The sequence below is a fragment of the Eucyclogobius newberryi genome, unplaced genomic scaffold (assembly GCF_026437365.1).
Source record: "Eucyclogobius newberryi isolate DKJ021-1_F unplaced genomic scaffold, fEucNew1.0.hap1 SCAF_37, whole genome shotgun sequence".
Lineage (NCBI taxonomy): Eukaryota > Metazoa > Chordata > Actinopteri > Gobiiformes > Gobiidae > Eucyclogobius > Eucyclogobius newberryi.
In genome coordinates, this window is record NW_027316023.1 from 284,457 (window position 1) to 305,106 (window position 20,650).

At 42.3% G+C, this 20,650-nt stretch overlaps 3 protein-coding genes and 1 long non-coding RNA gene across 4 annotated transcripts; 1 reads left to right on the forward strand and 3 right to left on the reverse strand.

The window, feature by feature from the left end:
- Window positions 1–723: 723 nt before the first annotated feature.
- LOC140376566 (histone H3) lies at window positions 724–1,171 on the reverse strand. The gene has a single exon (XM_072462043.1). The coding sequence runs from the start codon at window positions 1,148–1,150 to the stop codon at window positions 740–742; it is 411 nt and encodes a 136-aa protein (XP_072318144.1). The 5' UTR covers window positions 1,151–1,171; the 3' UTR covers window positions 724–739.
- A 1,294-nt stretch (window positions 1,172–2,465) lies between these two features.
- On the reverse strand, window positions 2,466–3,161 carry LOC140376562 (histone H1-like). The gene has a single exon (XM_072462040.1). The coding sequence runs from the start codon at window positions 3,100–3,102 to the stop codon at window positions 2,488–2,490; it is 615 nt and encodes a 204-aa protein (XP_072318141.1). The 5' UTR covers window positions 3,103–3,161; the 3' UTR covers window positions 2,466–2,487.
- A 2,984-nt stretch (window positions 3,162–6,145) lies between these two features.
- On the reverse strand, window positions 6,146–6,464 carry LOC140376615 (histone H4). The gene has a single exon (XM_072462099.1). It carries the CDS (start codon window positions 6,455–6,457, stop codon window positions 6,146–6,148), a length of 312 nt encoding a protein of 103 aa, XP_072318200.1. The 5' UTR covers window positions 6,458–6,464.
- A 336-nt stretch (window positions 6,465–6,800) lies between these two features.
- Window positions 6,801–8,200, forward strand: LOC140376638 (uncharacterized). Its single transcript, XR_011929836.1, has 3 exons — window positions 6,801–7,046; window positions 7,117–7,536; window positions 7,737–8,200. It is a non-coding gene; the product is annotated as an uncharacterized lncRNA (long non-coding RNA).
- The last annotated feature ends 12,450 nt before the right edge of the window (window positions 8,201–20,650 follow it).

Here is a 20,650-nt window from a genome sequence, read left to right on the forward strand (position 1 = left end):
TTGTAAGGGCTCCTCTATTTGCACATGAATTGCAATTACTGTGAAATGCATGTGCAGTCTATGTGCTGTCGTGACACATATGCATGTGCAATTACTGTCGTGATCACATGCAATGGTATTTATGTATTTATTTATTTGTCTATGGGAGTTTTTATTTATTTATAGGAGATCTTCTACTGAAAGTGTTTTTCAGACTTCCTATAAGTGATCTGTATCTACCAACGTTGCACCAATGAAATTTCCCCATGTGGGACAATAAAGGAATATCTTAACTATTAAAAGTGTAAGTTATCTGATGTCTCACTTCTGTACCTATGTTGTAACACTGACATTTCCCCACTGTGTGGATTATTAAAGGTTTATCTTAATCTTATGTTCGTGAATTCAGTTCATTGGCAATGGCAAAAAAAAAAAATGTCTTATAAATATATGATATAACATACGTGTTAGGCTGAATTAACTTTAGGAAGTATGAGAAAAAAAACTTCTTATAGACTAAATACTAATACAGTTACGTACACTCTTACATCAGTTATAGGCACATGAACTTGGCCTTAATTGCTTGAGAGTATAATTGCACATGAACATGACAGTTTCACCTAATTGAGTTGGTATTTAATATGTTTTTTTAAAGGTGGCCCTATTTAGGATTCCAAGCAATGTTCTGGTCAAGTGTGGCTCTTAGAATGTGTTGGTGGCTCTTAAAAGAGCCGTTGCTTTGGGTTCACTCGGGGTCAGTTTAAGCCCTCTCTCCGCGGATGCGTCGGGCCAGCTGGATGTCCTTGGGCATGATGGTCACTCTCTTGGCGTGGATGGCGCACAGGTTGGTGTCCTCGAACAGACCCACCAGGTAGGCCTCGCTGGCCTCCTGCAGAGCCATGACGGCAGAGCTCTGGAAGCGCAGGTCGGTCTTGAAGTCCTGGGCGATCTCCCTGACGAGGCGCTGGAAGGGCAGCTTGCGGATGAGCAGCTCGGTGGACTTCTGGTAGCGGCGGATCTCCCTCAGGGCCACGGTGCCGGGCCTGTAACGGTGAGGCTTCTTGACGCCGCCGGTGGCCGGGGCGCTCTTGCGGGCCGCCTTGGTGGCGAGCTGCTTCCTGGGAGCCTTTCCTCCGGTGGATTTACGCGCTGTCTGCTTCGTTCTGGCCATTTTCTCTGCTCTTGGGTCAGTGTCAAACCTGAAACTCTTTGCTCTCTCAGCCAGCGGCAGCGGGCTTTATACAACCAGGGCGAAGCCGATTGGCTGAGCTGGGCTCGCGCTCTGAATTCAAACATTAACCACGCCTCTGTCCCACGCGCCCCGTGTTCTGTCCCTTTCATTCTATAACTTCATAAATAACGTGATCAGATTTTAGTTTGAGTTTCTTCAAGGCTTTTGAAACTGTAACAGTTCATTTTGAGTTGTCCTCATCAAACATATTAAACACTTTGTTCGTCAAAAACGTCACAATGCGTCCATGTTTCAGGATCACATAGAATAATATATTGTAGTGATATAAGATCACAAGCCTTTATTTGTCCCACAATGTGGAAATTCCACTGTTGCAACACAAAGTAGGTACAGAAGTGAAAAATAACGGATGAAAACAACTCGAAAAGCTCTTATAAAAAAAGCTCTTATACTATATAATAACAATAGTGACACTCTTATTTACAGCTGTTTCATGGACAGAGAATATTGAAAACATAATAATAAAAAATACAAAATATATACTATTTTTATAAATGTATAAAAACGTGAAACTGATGAAATAAAGCAAGACAACGTGCCTATTGCACTGCCTTGTAAAGTACTATAGTATTGTTTTATAATTCTGTTCTTCTGTGGGTGAGTCTCACAGAAGAACCGTTTTGTGTCAATGTTGTGCTATTTACGTTCACAGAAATGACCAGCACAATCAAAAAGGAGCAGAGAAGAAAACAAATATATAAAAACAACAACAAAACAAGATGGTTTTGAACACATTTTGTTTAAGACAACTTGTTTAACGTTTCTCATTTACGACATGCCACACTTCAATGGTTCAGTCATTTTTTTTCCCTTTTCAAATTAATATGATTTTGTTGTTGCTTTAAACTGATAAATATAGAGAGATTAGGTGATGTTTTTGAGTGACAATCCAATGAGTCCCAAAGTTTTACCCGAGCCACAGATATTGTCATTGTGGCGCCCCCTGCAATCCCTGTAATTGTCTTCAATGAATATGGTCTATGGTTTGGAAGTTCTTTTTGAGGTCGATATAAAGTGCTAGAGCGCTGTTTATTTTCAATTGCTGTGGTGATATGTTCTGTTTTCTGTGGAAGTGCTAAAGATGTAGGTCGTTCTTTCCTGAAACCAAACTGACTCTCCCAGTAATAAACATAATGTGTTTCATGATTACTGTGATTGTGATTCTGCAACATTGATATTCAAGGGAAGAGCTGCTCTTTAGAGAGAGTGGTGGCTCTTAAAAGAGCCTTTTGAGGGTCGTGGTGGTCGCTGTGACTTTACTTCTTGGCCTTCCTTGCCGGGGCCTTCTTTGCGGGGGCCTTCTTCGCGGGGCTCTTCTTCACTGCCTTGGCGGCCTTCTTGGGCGCAGCTTTCTTGGGGCTCTTGGCGGGCTTCTTGGCTGCCACTTTCTTGGGGCTCTTGGCGGGCTTCTTCGCCGCTTTCTTGGCCGGGGACTTGGCCTTCTTGGCGGGCGCCTTCTTCACCACCTTCTTCTTGGGGGAAGCTGCCTTCTTCGCCGCCGCCGCGGGCTTCTTGGCTTTAACGGGGCTCTTCTTCTTCGCTGCGGTCTTGGGCTTGGCCTCCTTCGTGGCCAGTTTGAAGGAGCCGGAGGCCCCCGTGCCCTTGGTCTGGCTCACGGTGCCTGAGGCCACCATCTTCTTCAGAGTGGTGTTGATGCGCTTGTTGGCTTTCGCCACATCGACGCCCTTTGCCGCCAGCGCCTTCTTCACCGCGGCCACGGAAGTGCCCTTGCGCTCCTTGGACTCGGCGATGGCGTCGGTGATCAGCTTCGTGAGGCTGGGGCCCGCGTCCTTCTTCTTGGCCGCGGCCTTCTTCTTGGGGGCCTTGGCTTTGGCCGGAGCCGGGGCTGCTGCGGGAGCGGTCTCTGCCATGATTCGTGTCGGTTAGATCTGTGTCTGGAGCCGGGGCGCGCGCGGAGGATCCTTATAACGGACATGAGAACCGTAGAGACTCAACCCTCTCTGCTGAGCGGCGCCGGCTCCGCTTTGTGTTTTCTCTTCGCAGTTTAGAGTTAAAAATACAGTAACGTGACTAATTTTTTGCAAACTATTTGACACGAATCTTTAGAACAAAGTCACATCTAGTTGTCTAATGCAGTCATAGACTGACAGAGTCTTGTGTTTTTAAGAACGAGCCATCAAACCCTGGCCATGTCCACACCAGCGAGACACTCGGCATCGACTTTTTCCTACATTTAGCTTTAAAGTGGACTAAACTTTGATACATAAGAAACTATTTGTATTTAGACAAACAAAAGAGATGTCAAGGAGTAAATACACAAACTAAACTTGTAGTGTGGCTTCAGTGTTTAGTTGTAATTAACCGAGTTTGTGGCGGTAGTAAACACAAAGCTGAGGAGCCTTTCTGTGTCAGTCTGCGCTGGGGCAATGGTATAATTCTGTTCATGTACATAACTATATGTGTTTACACGAGTGTGATGTGTGGAAACTGTGTGGAGAAAGGTTTTGGAACAAATTAAGGAATATCAGAAATCAACATGTACATTTCAAACCATGGCGACTTGGTTAATTGCTGAATTTGTGTTAGAAGGATATAATGTATTTGATGTACACAGGCATTGTAAGTACAAGCACAATATTGTAGGTAAATCACTGATGGCTCAGTTATACATTAAGTAATGGAACATTTGCCTTAAAAACAGATGACAGTCAAAGTATACGTCCATGCCCGGGCACATTTTATACATGAGTTACCAACGGTGCATGACAAATTAAGTATTAAGATGTAAAGTGAGATGTTCAGTTTTGGATTAAAACCCAAACCAACACAAATAAGTGGAGATTGTGCTATAATATAATAGGATCATATATTTTACAAACAGTTATGATACGACCATAAGTGATCATATGTTAATGATCATTTCCTGGTGTCAAATTGTCAAAATAAAAAAAAACAAAAAGTGTTAAAAATATATACCGCTCCATTGTCTAAGGACAGCTGTAACAATCGAGGCCTTTTAAACAGAAGTATTAAATATTGATTGAAGGTGTTTTTGATGATGATCCAAATGAAGCCAACGTGGCTTTTATAATTGTCCAATTCTGGTTTATCATCAAAAAGACAAAGGCATAAGAAAAACTTAGATGACGCTTGAAAGTGAATATAAACTTTAAAAAACTAAGTTCCTCAATATTAAAAAAAGCAGCAACAACTTTATGTGTTCACTGCCATCAGCCTAAGGTCAGGAAACGTATTTAGACGCTTGATTACGTTTGTAGCTCCTCAGAAACAACGCTGCACATGGATCTCGAGATATTTATTAGCCTTTTTGATAGTAAAACGCCGTGAAAATTACAGACAGAACAAAAACAGTACATTTAGACACTCCCCATAATCATTGTTAAACACAGTATAATACAAACAGCTACCTCGTGGCCGCCTGTCACTGCGGAGGTCTTTTACTTGCTGGTACCATATAAGTGCATTTCATGCTGTTTATGACTTGATATAGTTAACATGACACAAATTCGCAATCACATCATTTTTTCATACAAAAGGTTCCTTGATCATTGGGCTGGGCTATTGCTTGTGCTGCCTTCAGCGTGGCACTGGTTCTGCCTTTCCTGCATGTGCGTGATAATCAATCCCATCTATGAAACAAAAATGCATTAACTATTTACTGACAGTTACAACGTTTATAGATGAATTTTTCAGCACCATAAATTGCCTCTATTATTAGTTTGTATAGCATTTCAGAAGTTAAGCCTCTGTAAATCAAGTTTATGTTAATGAGTAAAATCACCATATATAAGTTTGTCCCTGCCCACCATCTTTTTTCCAGAGTTTGAGGTTCCCCACCCAAGGAGTTCTTAAAGTTTCATGTCTAAATTAATTAATGTAGAAAAATATTCAGTTGTAGTCATCTAGACTCGGATGAGTCGAAACGTATCAGAGTCAGAACTACAATGGAACACTCCTGGACGAATGAGGGACACACCCACATGTTTCTGATTTTGATGAAATGTACAGCCACATTTTGCTTGTTTTGGCAGAGGACGGATTGAACATAACAAATTAGTTTTGAAAACAAAAATAAAATATAATTATTCTTAATTGCAAAGTTATTTGTCCGTTTTCCCATTTATTAAATAATGTTGTATTGTGTCATTTACAGTTCCTGAGGTCTTTGTTTTCCTCTGATCCAGACGCTTCAGTTTTGAATTTGAAGCATTTTCATAAATAAACTGCAGATAAGCAACAATATTCATATTATAGACTTGTTGGAGGTAATGCAATATTTTACTTTGTCTGGAACTGTAGGTCCTCTTGGTTCCTTAAGACATTAAATTTATAAAGAATTATATACTATGTTTCCCCTGTAAAGCAGGATTAGTGTCTCATTCGGACCAGAAGGTTTCTCTTCATGTTCTGTGTGTGGCTCTTAGATCCATTAATAAGCAGAAGATTTAAGATGAGATAAGATATTCCGTTATTGTCCCACATGGGGAAATTTCATTGATGCAACGCAGGACGATACAGAGGAAGAGAACAGATCACTTATAGGAAGTGTGAAAAGCACTGAAAAAATAAAGATAAAAATAAATACCATTGCATTTGATGTTAGAGAACTGAGATGACTTTTGAAAGTTTACCTTCATCATACACAAGATGGCGACATCAACCAGATCGTCTGCTGACGGTTTTAGTGAATTCAGTAAAGTAGCTTTGTTAAGCACAAAACACTCAGTTTTTGTCAAGTGAGAAACGACTCGCGCGTGATTTAGAGAATGGTTTAATGACACGATTATTTCTAGATTTGCTTTAAGAGATTCGTTTACATTGATGTGACAATTCTGCGGGTGGAAACGCGAAAGTCTAGAAGTTGCTCTTCTGCACATGTGTGTGGCTCTTAAAAGAGCCGTTGTTGTTGCTGTCGTGTTCAGTCAATGTCGTTTAACCTCCGAAGCCGTACAGAGTGCGGCCCTGTCTCTTCAGGGCGTACACCACGTCCATGGCGGTCACGGTCTTCCTCTTGGCGTGCTCGGTGTAGGTGACGGCGTCACGGATCACGTTCTCCAGGAAAACCTTGAGCACTCCGCGGGTCTCCTCGTAGATCAGACCGGAGATACGCTTCACGCCGCCGCGGCGAGCCAGACGGCGGATAGCGGGCTTGGTGATGCCCTGGATGTTGTCACGGAGAACTTTGCGGTGGCGCTTGGCGCCTCCTTTACCGAGTCCTTTTCCTCCTTTGCCGCGTCCACTCATGTTTACTGTTTCGTAGTAGAAGAGTCGGATGTGGCACCATTGGCCGCTCCATGGAATTTAAACTGCTTTTCCGGACGTAGGTGAAGACAGTCTGTGGCGGGGCAGTTCTTCCACCAATAGGAACGGGCGAAGGGGAGATGTCCCGGAACAAACAATACTTTTGCTTTTTTCGACAATGCTTTTATGACTTTTATGACAATACAGCTGTATTTATCTAAGTATGCACTGTTCACAGCATAAATTAACTTCACATTAATATTAATATGCTGAACTGTGTTACCGGCCTGGCTGACCCTTTAAGAGAGAGCGGGGCATTGTGGGTAACCGGAAGTGTGCTGTTGTTTTTGGTCGTGTTTTTCGGCGCGCGTATTACTATCACAGTGTACGCCTCATTATAAACGTGTTACCTAATTTCCATATGAACTGCTGCAGCGCTTTTGTTATTTTTCGACCAATCAGCTGCACAAAGCGATACACATGGCTACTTATTCTGGCTCACGCTCTGGCTTTAGCACTACTATAGAAGCATTGAACCGAGTCGCAGAATAATAGTGCAAATGCAGAATCACAACTATATTAGACAGTTACTGTATGAATAAACACAAATGTCTTAATCAAATGTCACATGTCTTAATCTAATCTCTCTCTGTCTTCTACAGATGCACTTTCCCTCAAACCCTCTGCAGCCGGGGCCAATGTATTTCCTGTCTCCACGACAATGTGGCCTTTTTGGTGTCTCCTGTGAAGGGATGCAGAAGCAGGTCAATTTCCTGATCGATGAAGGCATGTCGTCAAGTAAGGGAAGCAATGAAGTCATAAGCTACATGCATCATTTCTTCAACAACTTTGGTGTTGGAGAAAAATACGTGGATCTTCATTGTGACAACTGCAGTGGCCAAAACAAAAACAGTTTCATGTTGTGGTATGCTGCCTGGCGTGTTGGACACAAGCTTCACCACACAATGGACATCCACTTCCCCATTGCTGGACACACCAAATTCTCCCCTGATTGTGGCTTTGGACTTATCAAGCGAGCATACATGAAGACCAGGGTCGACACTCTGGAAGACATCGCTCAGGTTAGTTTATATTATTTGACTACTATAATGTGTAAACATTAGCCTGGCAAAACTTATTTTTCTTCTGTTCTCATTTTTTTTACATTTGTCGCTCTTGTCATCAGGTAGTGGAAAACAGCTCTCCTGAGTTAATTGGTTAATGATGGTGTTTTATGATAAATAGTTTGCTATTTCTTAAATGTCCTGTTAATTGTTTACAGCTTTGATGCCGAGAGACCAGGTGTGGTGCTTGCAAAAAGTCACTGTGAAGCAGAACCTGTGGAATTTCAGCTACTGCGCAATTCAGCTGATCTGCCTCCGGTTGACTGTCTTCCTGTCCTGGTCCCACCTGGACTGAACTTTGACAGGCAGACCTATCTGCATGAAAAAATCAGGCCTTTCTGTGCTGACCAGGCTAAAGACATCACATGCCCAGCTCCAAGAGTCACTACAGAGAAGAATATGCGGAAGAGGATGCGGATGTGATCTCTGATGTAATTGGACTCTCCTTCACAACCTCTTGCTTGCTATGTTAGCCCTTTTGCACAGCCTCTCCCTCCAACAGCCTGGACTAAATTCACTTTACTCTAGTTCTGACTTATTGTGTTGCCTCCAAAGTCTACTGACTTAAAACTGCACTGTGTATTAATGCATGTTATTCAATCAAAGCATTTCCATTTTAATAAAGTACCTTGTAATTCTGATTCAAGTCCTAATGAAAATAACACTACATCAATATTAACAACACTACAATTCTTGAGTCTTCAGTGACACCTGTAGAGGGAAGAACTACAGATACCAGATGTCAGTGTGACTAATGACAGTAGTCACAGTTTACACTGACTAACTGTTCAAACCTATAATGTACTCACGGTCTTCAGAGGTGGAACAAACTTCTCTGGCCACTAGGAGTTTGAGTCTTTGGTAGTGACTGTGCTTGGATGAATGCCTCTGTATTTGTACTTTATCACCCAGAGAATCACTGGCTCTATCACTGCTGCCCTGGTCCTTTCACCTGCACAGAGCCTTTTGCTTGGAACATGTTGCAGAAAAACTGAACATGGACAGTATTCCTGTCCATTAGAGACGGCCTCGATCATGTCCAGAATATGAATAATCTGTGATCGATCAAATTATTAATTTAAAGTAATCCCAAGGGACCCCTCAAATAAAGATGAAGAAATAGAATAAGAAGCTTTGTGTTACGTGTACGTGGCCCATTCTGAGCAGTATATTTAGAGTCCTGTATATTCTATTTATTCTAGACTTAGTAATTTGAATTGAAAAAAAATAATTCTAGCTATTTTGATCAATTAAACAGTTCTCTAAAAAAACGTCAGTCAAATCCTCTGAGATCACTTTTAAAAGTTTACCTTCATCATTATCAATCTTATACATTCAAGTCTGCAGCGTGTGTGAAACTTACTCTGTTCTGCCACAAGAGGGCGACATCCACCAGACCCTCTGCAAATGTCCTCAATAAGACCACAAAATATGACAATCACCATTTGATTCGGCACAATTATCAAATCGCAAAGGCTGACATTATTTAGATGGAATTTTATCTTCAAACAACAAAATGTCTCAATCTACAGTCAAATCTGAATCTAACTTACTGCAGCGAAACAACAATAGAACAGACATTTCTGATTCAAACCACAAGGAGGCGCAGACAGAAGGTGAAGATGTTTTTGAGGAGCACGATCCAGATCTCATGTTTTAGACCTAAACTGTCTCTTCTGCTGTAAACATATTCTAAATTATATGTGTGAGTGAATTCAGCAAATTCAAAGTCGACAAAAAATATCCCTTTTTCCCTCCAATAAAGGGATAAAACAATCAACTTCATTAAATACATTTTAATTGTTTCGGATTTGAGTGACACTATTGAATCACTGAAAATGTGCAGTATAGAAATAAACACATGGCATAAGAAAAAAAAAAACTTTTTGGCGTACAGCTCCTACCAATAAATCCACCTTTACAAAAATATATATAAACTAGATATTGTGCAATGGTTGAAGCCATTGAGAGTGTCTGCATTCTTGCATAAAAGTACTACATGTGTAGTAAAGACTTTATTCTTGTTCGGCTCGAGCCATGGAATGAGCATTGAGGATGAGGAGGAAGAGGATGTTATAACGTGCTTTGAACTCATGGGCTTTGAAACACCAAAGTAATGGAAGGCGATGTAACGCTTGGAAACCAACCGCCATAAAACAACAACAACAACAAAACTGAAAGGATCAGGATCATTGCTAAAGCTACAGGAAGATTCCTTGGAACAAAAGAGCTGGATTGGGCAGAAATAAAAAACAGGCTAAAGGTGCTAAATGGGAGTCGGAGTGATGGAGGTTCTACTTTTGGGGAGTCAGAGTGATCAGAGTGAAGAACTGGAGGTGGGCGTGGTCTCCTGTCCTCGCCCAGTCTCGTAGATGCACGGCTGCCAAGCAACGACATCAGTGGAAATATCAAAGCCTAAAGAATAAAGCTGTGGCAGAAGCACCGAACGTCAAAGGAGAGGAAGATGAAGGAGTCAGTCCTGGAATAAAGCCGGTCGGACTCTGACAAATGAAGTCGAAAGAATAAAGTCTGGCGGTGATGCAACACTTGGATACCAACCGCCATAAAAACAACAACAACAACAACATGTAGTTTAGTTGTGACACGTGTGTCAGAGTACTACATGAGTTGTTGAACATTTTCAATATTTGCTGATATATATTCAGCCTGCCGCCCGTCCATGTTTTCTGCTGCGTTTTGTGACATACCAAACGACGCTCAGTAATTCACAGATTGCGTAGTTTGCGACTCAAATAGTAGTTTGTCCTGACAAATTGCAAGATCGTGCTGAACGCAGACCTGAGCAGGGAGAAAGAGAGAGCCTCTGTGACCCGGCTGCACCCCCTCCTCCCTGTAGAGACGCTTAGCATTAGCAATTTACTTTTGCAAATACTGAAAAATATTCTGGTATGTAAAAAATGTCTAAAGCAACAGCCCCTAAGACGGTGAAAGTGTGAAGGAGCTGAAACGCGTCAAAAAACCTACAATGAACATATAGTGTCTGTTTATGATAATCATAATAATATGATAATCATAAGCAGACACTCATTATAATACATTTGTGACATATTCCAGTGTCATTCTGAACGAGGTCGTAAAACGTGCGGATATTTATATTTTTTATGAAAGAAACTTGAGCCGGTCGAAGTGTTTAGCGTCGCGTCTGTAAAGATTCCACCTGTCACATATAAAGTGTTAAACATGTGTCACATATAAAGTGTTAAACATGTGTCACATATAAAGTGTTAAACACGTGTCACATATAAAGTGTTAAACACGTGTCACATATAAAGTGTTAAACACGTGTCACATATAAAGTGTTAAACATGTGTCACATATAAAGTGTTAAACATGTGTCACATATAAAGTGTTAAACATGTGTCACATATAAAGCGTTAAACACGTGTCACATATAAAGTGTTAAACACGTGTCACATATAAAGTGTTAAACACGTGTCACATATAAAGTGTTAAACATGTGTCACATATAAAGTGTTTAACACTTTATATGTGACACATGTTTAACATGTGTCACATATAAAGTGTTAAACATGTGTCACATATAAAGTGTTAAACACGTGTCACATATAAAGTGTTAAACACGTGTCACATATAAAGTGTTAAACACGTGTCACATATAAAGTGTTAAACATGTGTCACATATAAAGTGTTAAACATGCCCCGTGTGGTGAGGAGGTGCTCTGCTGAGAGCGAGGAGACTCTGAGGGACTGCTTCAGCACCACTGTCTGGACTGAGCTCTATGGCCCACATGGGGAGGACATCAGCACCATCACAGAGCATCAGGACTACATCAACTTCTGTTTTGAGAACACTGTTCCCTCCGGACGGTGTTTTCCATACAACAAGCCGCGGAACATGAGCCTGAAGCTGAGGGTGGTACCACAGGTCTGAAGACCTCTTGTCTGGTACCTGTGCCCAAGACACCACACGCCAAAGACCTCAACAGCTTCAGGCCGGTGGGTCTCACGTCCTGATGAAGACACTGGAGCTGGTCCTGGACCACCTCCGCTCCACCGTGAGCCCAGCCATGGACCCGCTGCAGTTTGCATATCGGCCTGACATCGGAGTGGAGGACGCCGTCATCTCCTGCTGCACCGCTCTCTCTCTCACCTGGAGAAGCCTGGCAGCTCTGTGAGGATCCTGTTCTTTCATCTCTCCAGCGCCTTCAACACCATCAGCTCCTGAGGGACAAGCTGGAGACGGCTGGTGTGGAGTACGACCTGCAGAGTGGATCCTGGACGACCTCACAGACCGACCCCAGTTTGTGAGAGCCCGGGACTGTGTGTCTGACACTCGGACCTGCAGTGTGGGACCTGCAGTGTGGGGGCCCTGCAGTGTGGGGGCGCCCCAGGGCACCATCCTTGCGCCCTTTCTCTTCACCCTCTACACTGCAGACCTCAGACACGACACGGACAGCTGTGTCCTGCAGAAGTTCTCTGACCACTCTGCCATCATCGGACTCATCACGGACGATGATGATGTGGAGGACAGAGGACTGGAGCAGGACTTTGTGGACTGGTGTCAGCGGAACCACCTCCTCATCAACGCGGGGAAGACCAAGGAGATGGTGGTGGACTTCCACAGAGGCCACGCCCCCCTCACCAGAGAACATCCAGGGACGGGACATTGAGAGAGTGACTCATACAAGGACCTGGTGTTCATCTGAACCACAAACTGGACTGGACTCATAACACAGACTGTACAGGAAGAGCCAGAGTGGGCTCTACCTCCTGAGGAGACTCAGGTCTTTTGGAGTGACAGGGCCACTCCTGACAGGGCCACTCCTGAAGACCTTCTCTGACTCTGTGGTGCATCAGCTCCTGTAGGTGTGGTCTGCTGGAGCAGCAGCATCACAGAGAGGGAGAGGAAGAAGCTGGACAAAGCTCCGTCCTGGGCTGTCCTTTGGACTCGGTGCAGGAGGTGGGGGACAGAAGGGTCCTGGCTAAACTCACATCTATGCTGGACCATGAGTGTCGCCCCCTGCAGGACACTCTGCCCCCTGCAGGACACTCTGTCCACTCTGGAGAGAACCTTCAGTGACTGATCCACCCTCGCTGTGTGAAGGAGACGTTTCACAGTCTGTCCTTCTGCTGCTGTCACACTCTTCAACACACACTGTCATACCCATGTGCAATACTGTCATACCCATGTGCAATACTGTCATACACATGTGCAATACTGTCATACCCATGTGCAATACTGTCACACCCATGTGCAATACTGTCATACCCATGTGCAATACTGTCACACCCATGTGCAATACTGTCATACCCATGTGCAATACGGTCACACCCATGTGCAATACGGTCACACCCATGTGCAATACTGTCACACCCATGTGCAATACTGTCATACCCATGTGCAATACTGTCATACCCATGTGCAATACTGTCACACCCATGTGCAATACTGTCATACCCATGTGCAATACTGTCACACCCATGTGCAATACTGACATACTCATGTGCAATACTGTCATACCCATGTGCAATACTCTCACACCCATGTGCAATACTATCATACCCATGTGCAATCCTGTCATACCCATGTCCAATCCTGTCATACCCATGTGCAATACTGACATACCCATGTGCAATACTGTCATACCCATGTGCAATACTGTCATACCCATGTGCAATACTGTCATACCCATGTGCAATGCTGTCATACCCATGTGCAATACTGTCATACCCATGTGCATATAACTGATGTAAATAAGAGTGTTTACTTTACCATTATTATTAGTATTATTTGTCTAATGCCAGCTATTATTATTATTATTATTATTGAGATTTTTATAAGAGATCTTCTACTGAGAGTGTTTTTCAAACTTTCTATAAGTTATTTGTTCTTTTCTTCTGTATCTACCTCTGTATCTACCTGCGTTGCATCAATGGAATTTCCCCATGTGGGACAATAAAGGATTATCTTATCTTATCTTATCTTATCTTATCTTATTTTATCTTTATTTTTATTTTCTTCCCTCCATTCCCTATTAAGATATGAGAGGACCTGTTTACAGGAGTTTTGTTAATAAGAGTTTTTTTTTTTTTTCTTTATAAGAATTCTTCTATTAAGAGTGTTTTTTTTAACTTCCTATAAGTTTTCTGTTCTTTACCCCTGTATCTACTGCGTTGCAACATCAAAATTTCCCCATGTGTGGACAATAAAGGCTTATCTTACCTTATCTTATGTGGGACAGAGCATGAAAGACTGTGGCATGTTTACAGCGTCATGAACATGCTCCGCCCACCAACTCACACTCATGAACATGCTCCGCCCACCAACTCACACTCATGAACATGCTCCGCCCACCAACTCACACTCATGAACATGCTCCGCCCACCAACTCACACTCATGAACATGCTCCGCCCACCAACTCACACTCATGAACATGCTCCGCCCACCAACTCACACTCATGAACATGCTCCGCCCACCAACTCACTCATGAACATGCTCCGCCCACCAACTCACACTCATGAACATGCTCCGCCCACCAACTCACACTCATGAACATGCTCCGCCCACCAACTCACTCATGAACATGCTCCGCCCATCAACTCACACTCATGAACATGCTCCGCCCACCAACTCACACTCATGAACATGCTCCGCCCACCAACTCACACTCATGAACATGCTCCGCCCATCAACTCACACTCATGAACATGCTCCGCCCACCAACTCACACTCATGAACATGCTCCGCCCACCAACTCACACTCATGAACATGCTCCGCCCACCAACTCACACTCATGAACATGCTACGTCTGAGTAAAGTTTTGTGTAAATCCACCTAATAAAACCGAAGTAATGATCATTTCAATTCCATTAAAAATGTGCGGAAAAATATGCGCTCTTTTATGCGCGCGTTGCATTTATTATAATAACTTTGTCGTCTTTTGTGATAAAAAGGATCTGAAAAAAACGTTAGCTTGTGCTAACCCGGATGTTCAGGACGCACACGAGTAATGTAAACATTAGTCACATGACAAATAGTCCTGGTTTAGACCTGGTTTAGTCCTGGTTTAGTCCTGGTTTAGTCCTGGTTTAGACCTGGTTTAGTCCTGGTTTAGTCCTGGTTTAGAACTGGTTTAGTCTTGGTTTAGACCTGGTTTGGTCCTGGTTTAGTCCTGGTTTAGTCCTGGTTTAGTCCTGGTTTTGACCTGGTTTAGTCCTGGTTTAGTCCTGGTTTAGAACTGGTTTAGTCCTGGTTTAGTCCTGGTTTAGTCCTGGTTTAGACCTGGTTTAGACCTGGTTTAGTCCTGGTTTAGTCCTGGTTTAGTCCTGGTTTAGACCTGGTTTTGACCTGGTTTAGTCCTGGTTTAGTCCTGGTTTAGTCCTGGTTTAGACCTGGTTTACACCTGGTTTAGTCCTGGTTTAGTCCTGGTTTAGTCCTGGTTTAGTCCTGGTTTAGACCTGGTTTGGTCCTGGTTTAGTCCTGGTTTAGTCCTGGTTTAGTCCTGGTTTTGACCTGGTTTAGTCCTGGTTTAGTCCTGGTTTAGAACTGGTTTAGTCCTGGTTTAGTCCTGGTTTAGTCCTGGTTTAGACCTGGTTTAGACCTGGTTTAGTCCTGGTTTAGTCCTGGTTTAGTCCTGGTTTAGACCTGGTTTTGACCTGGTTTAGTCCTGGTTTAGTCCTGGTTTAGTCCTGGTTTAGACCTGGTTTACACCTGGTTTAGTCCTGGTTTAGTCCTGGTTTAGTCCTGGTTTAGTCCTGGTTTAGACCTGGTTTAGTCCTGGTTTAGACCTGGTTTAGTCCTGGTTTAGACCTGGTTTAGTCCTTGTTTAGACCTGGTTTAGTCCTGGTTTAGTCCTGGTTTAGACCTGGTTTAGACCTGGTTTAGACCTGGTTTAGTCCTGGTTTAGACCTGGTTTAGTCCTGGTTTAGTCCTGGTTTAGTCCTGGTTTAGACCTGGTTTAGTCCTGGTTTAGTCCTGGTTTAGAACTGGTTTAGTCTTGGTTTAGTCCTGGTTTAGTCCTGGTTTAGTCCTGGTTTAGACCTGGTTTGGTCCTGGTTTAGTCCTGGTTTAGTCCTGGTTTAGTCCTGGTTTTGACCTGGTTTAGTCCTGGTTTAGTCCTGGTTTAGAACTGGTTTAGTCCTGGTTTAGTCCTGGTTTAGTCCTGGTTTAGACCTGGTTTAGACCTGGTTTAGTCCTGGTTTAGTCCTGGTTTAGTCCTGGTTTAGACCTGGTTTTGACCTGGTTTAGTCCTGGTTTAGTCCTGGTTTAGTCCTGGTTTAGACCTGGTTTAGACCTGGTTTAGTCCTGGTTTAGTCCTGGTTTAGACCTGGTTTAGTCCTGGTTTAGACCTGGTTTAGTCCTGGTTTAGACCTGGTTTAGTCCTTGTTTAGACCTGGTTTAGTCCTGGTTTAGTCCTGGTTTAGACCTGGTTTAGACCTGGTTTAGACCTGGTTTAGTCCTGGTTTAGTCCTGGTTTAGACCTGGTTTATACCTGGTTTAGACCTGGTTTAGTCCTGGTTTAGACCTGGTTTAGACCTGGTTTAGTCCTGGTTTAGTCCTGGTTTAGTCCTGGTTTAGTCCTGGTTTAGACCTGGTTTAGAGCTCCTTCTGAACATCACTCACATGGAAGTACAAGGCCTGTGATGTGGCTCTCTGTCATTTTGGACAGAAACTGTTGTAGCACAAATAGAAAAACGCCTGTGGATTTAGCAACTTTTTATTGTAAATAGTTGTTTATTGCTTGTATATATCACAAGAATACTTTTATATGTTCATATTTGCACCTTGTGGTTCACTTTGAACCTTTTTAAACGCTTGGTTGAGCATGTTTGAGGGTTTTATAATGAAAAAAACATAATTTTTCTAGACTTTGTGTTTTCTGTGTGTGTTTAGGTCCAGTATGTTGAAATAGTATGTCAAAGTGAAAAACTAACTGAACATATTGATGAGGTTGTGCTGGAAAAAAGATACCCAACATTGGTCTGGTAAACATTTCTTAATGTAGTATATCAGGGCAAAATTGAAGGTACCCAAGAACGGCCAAAAAAGCTTCGGACCCCGAAGGGTTAAAGTATATTTAGCAACGGTAACTGAAAAAATACACTAAATGTCAGGAAAACTATTTAATGACAACAATGAAGAAGCACTGCAGACATACAAACCGTGTAAGAGAAGGCAGGTAAATAACACAACAGTTATGGTAAAATAACACAACAGTTATGTTAAAACAACACAACAGTTATGTTAAAATAACACAACAGTTAAGTTAAAATAACACAACAGTTATGTTAAAATAACACAACAGTTATGTTAAAATAACACAACAGTTATGTTAAAATAACACAACAGTTATGTTAAAATAACACAACAGTTATGTTAAAATAACACAACCGTTATGTTAAAATAACACAACAGTTATCCTTAACACAGACAATAACAGTAGAGAACAAACCTGGAAGTGTGAGCTAAAGCTGGTACATTCTACATCACAATTATCTCTAACACAGATACTGTACTGCTCTCAGATCTGCTCTCTACGCGTTGAATAGTTGTGTATTTGAAACGCAGATCAAGACAGCTTACAATGATTTACAATTGTGGTGTGAAAAGTTCGAATGAAACTGAAAAACAAACATAAATAAGTCTACATTAGCATCATAAGTGTATCGACAAATACACCAGGAAGAAGCCAGCGCCACAAAATGCTAAACATGATGCTTATTATGTCGTAAATACGTGTGAATAAAGTTATGGTCGGCACCAGATCATCATGCATGGATCTATTATAATATCTGGATAGGGCGTGGCTCGCTGCAGCATGTCGCAGACTCCCCCAGTGGCCATTTTGTATTGTTTTATTTTGTACATAATATTTGGCCCACGATTTGAGAAAGAGTTTGGTTTGATGGAAACTGTGGCTCATGCAACTTATTCTATATTTTCAAGGCCTGAGGCGAAACTTAACCTCCTTAAACGCTCCACGTGTGTTTGTGTTTAATGGTGAGTCAGTTCAGGTGTAAAGAGAACTACAGAGAACTACAGAGAACTACAGATGACTACAGAGAACTACAGAGAACTACAGAGAACTACAGATGACTACAGAGAACTACAGAGAACTACAGAGAACTACAGAGAACTACAGAGGAATACAGAGAACTACAGAGAACTACAGAGGACTACAGAGAACTACAGAGAACTACAGAGGACTACAGAGACCTACAGATAACTACAGAGAACTACAGAGAACTACAGAGAACTACAGATGACTACAGAGAACTACAGAGAACTACAGATGACTACAGAGAACTACAGAGAACTACAGAGAACTACAGATGACTACAGAGAACTACAGAGAACTACAGATGACTACAGAGAACTACAGAGGACTACAGAGAACTACAGATGACTACAGAGAACTACAGAGAACTACAGAGAACTACAGATGACTACAGAGAACTACAGAGGACTACAGAGGACTACAGAGAACTACAGAGGACTACAGAGAACTACAGATAACTACAGAGAACTACAGAGGACTACAGAGAACTACAGAGGACTACAGAGGACTACAGAGAACTACAGAGAACTACAGATGACTACAGAGAACTACAGAGGACTACAGAGGACTACAGATGACTACAGAGAACTACAGAGAACTACAGAGAACTACAGAGAACTACAGAGGAATACAGAGAACTACAGAGAACTACAGAGGACTACAGAGAACTACAGAGAACAACAGAGGACTACAGAGACCTACAGATAACTACAGAGAACTACAGAGAACTACAGAGGACTACAGAGAACTACAGAGACCTACAGAGAACTACAGAGAACTACAGAGGACTACAGATGACTACAGAAAACTACAGAGAACTACAGAGAACTACAGAGACCTACAGAGAACTACAGAGAACTACAGAGACCTACAGAGAACTACAGAAAACTACAGAGGACTACAGAGGACTACAGATGACTACAGAGAACTAGAGAGAACTACAGAGAACTACAGAGAACTACAGAGGACTACAGATGACTACAGAGAACTACAGAGGACTACAGAGAACTACAGAGAACTACAGAGGACTACAGAGAACTACAAAGGACTACAGATGATACAGAGAACTACAGAGAACTACAGAGGACTACAGATGACTACAGAGAACTACAGAGAACTACAGAGGACTACAGAGAACTACAGAGGACTACAGAGAACTACAGAGAACTACAGAGAACTACAGAGAACTACAGAGAACTACAGAGGACTACAGAGAACTACAGAGAACTAAATATGACTACAGAGAACTACAGAGGACTACAGAGAACTACAGAGGACTACAGAGGACTACAGAGAACTACAGAGGACTACAGAGAACTACAGAGAACTACATAGGACTACAGATGACTACAGAGAACTACAGATGACTACAGAGAACTACAGAGGACTACAGAGAACTACAGAGAACTACAGAGAACTACAGATGACTACAGAGAACTACAGAGAACTACATATGACTACAGAGAACTACAGAGGACTACAGATGACTACAGAGAACTACAGAGGACTAGAGAGAACTACAGAGAACTACAGAGAACTACAGAGAACTACAGAGGACTACAGAGAACTACAGAGAACTACAGAGAACTACAGATGACTACAGATAACTACAGAGAACTACATATGACTACAGAGAACTACAGAGGACTACAGATGACTACAGAGAACTACAGAGGACTACAGAGAACTACAGTGAACTACAGAGGACTACAGAGAACTACAGAGGACTACAGATGACTACAGAGGACTACAGAGAACTACAGAGAACTACAGATGACTACAGAGAACTACAGAGGACTACAGATGACTACAGAGAACTACAGATGACTACAGAGAACTACAGAGAACTACAGAGGACTACAGAGGACTACAGATGACTACAGAGAACTACAGAGGACTACAGATGACTACAGAGAACTACAGAGGACTACAGAGGACTACAGATGACTACAGAGAACTACAGAGAACTACAGATGACTACAGAGAACTACAGAGGACTACAGATGACTACAGAGAACTACAGATGACTACAGAGAACTACAGAGAACTACAGATGACTACAGAGAACTACAGAGGACTACAGATGACTACAGAGAACTACAGAGAACTACAGATAACTACAGAGGACTACAGAGGACTACAGATGACTACAGAGAACTACAGAGAACTACAGAGAACTACAGAGAACTACAGAGAACTACAGAGGACTACAGAGAACTACAGAGAACTACAGATGACTACAGAGAACTACAGAGAACTACAGAGAACTACAGAGAACTACAGATGACTACAGAGAACTACAGAGGACTACAGATGACTACAGAGAACTACAGAGGACTACAGAGAACTACAGATAACTACAGAGAACTACAGAGGACTACAGAGAACTACAGAGGACTACAGAGAACTACAGAGAACTACAGATGACTACAGAGAACTACAGAGGACTACAGAGGACTACAGATGACTACAGAGAACTACAGAGAACTACAGAGAACTACAGAGAACTACAGAGGAATACAGAGAACTACAGAGAACTACAGAGGACTACAGAGAACTACAGAGGACTACAGAGAACTACAGAGAACTACAGAGGACTACAGAGACCTACAGATAACTACAGATAACTACAGAGAACTACAGAGGACTACAGAGAACTACAGAGACCTACAGAGAACTACAGAGAACTACAGAGGACTACAGATGACTACAGAGAACTACAGAAAACTACAGAGAACTACAGAGAACTACAGAGAACTACAGAGAACTACTGAGACCTACAGAGAACTACAGAGAACTACAGAGAACTACAGAGAACTACAGAGAACTACAGAGGACTACAGAGGACTACAGAGAACTACAGAGAACTACAGAGAACTACAGAGGACTACAGATGACTACAGAGAACTATAGATGATACAGAGAACTACAGAGAACTACAGAGGACTACAGATGACTACAGAGAACTACAGAGAACTACAGAGGACTACAGAGAACTACAGAGGACTACAGAGAACTACAGAGAACTA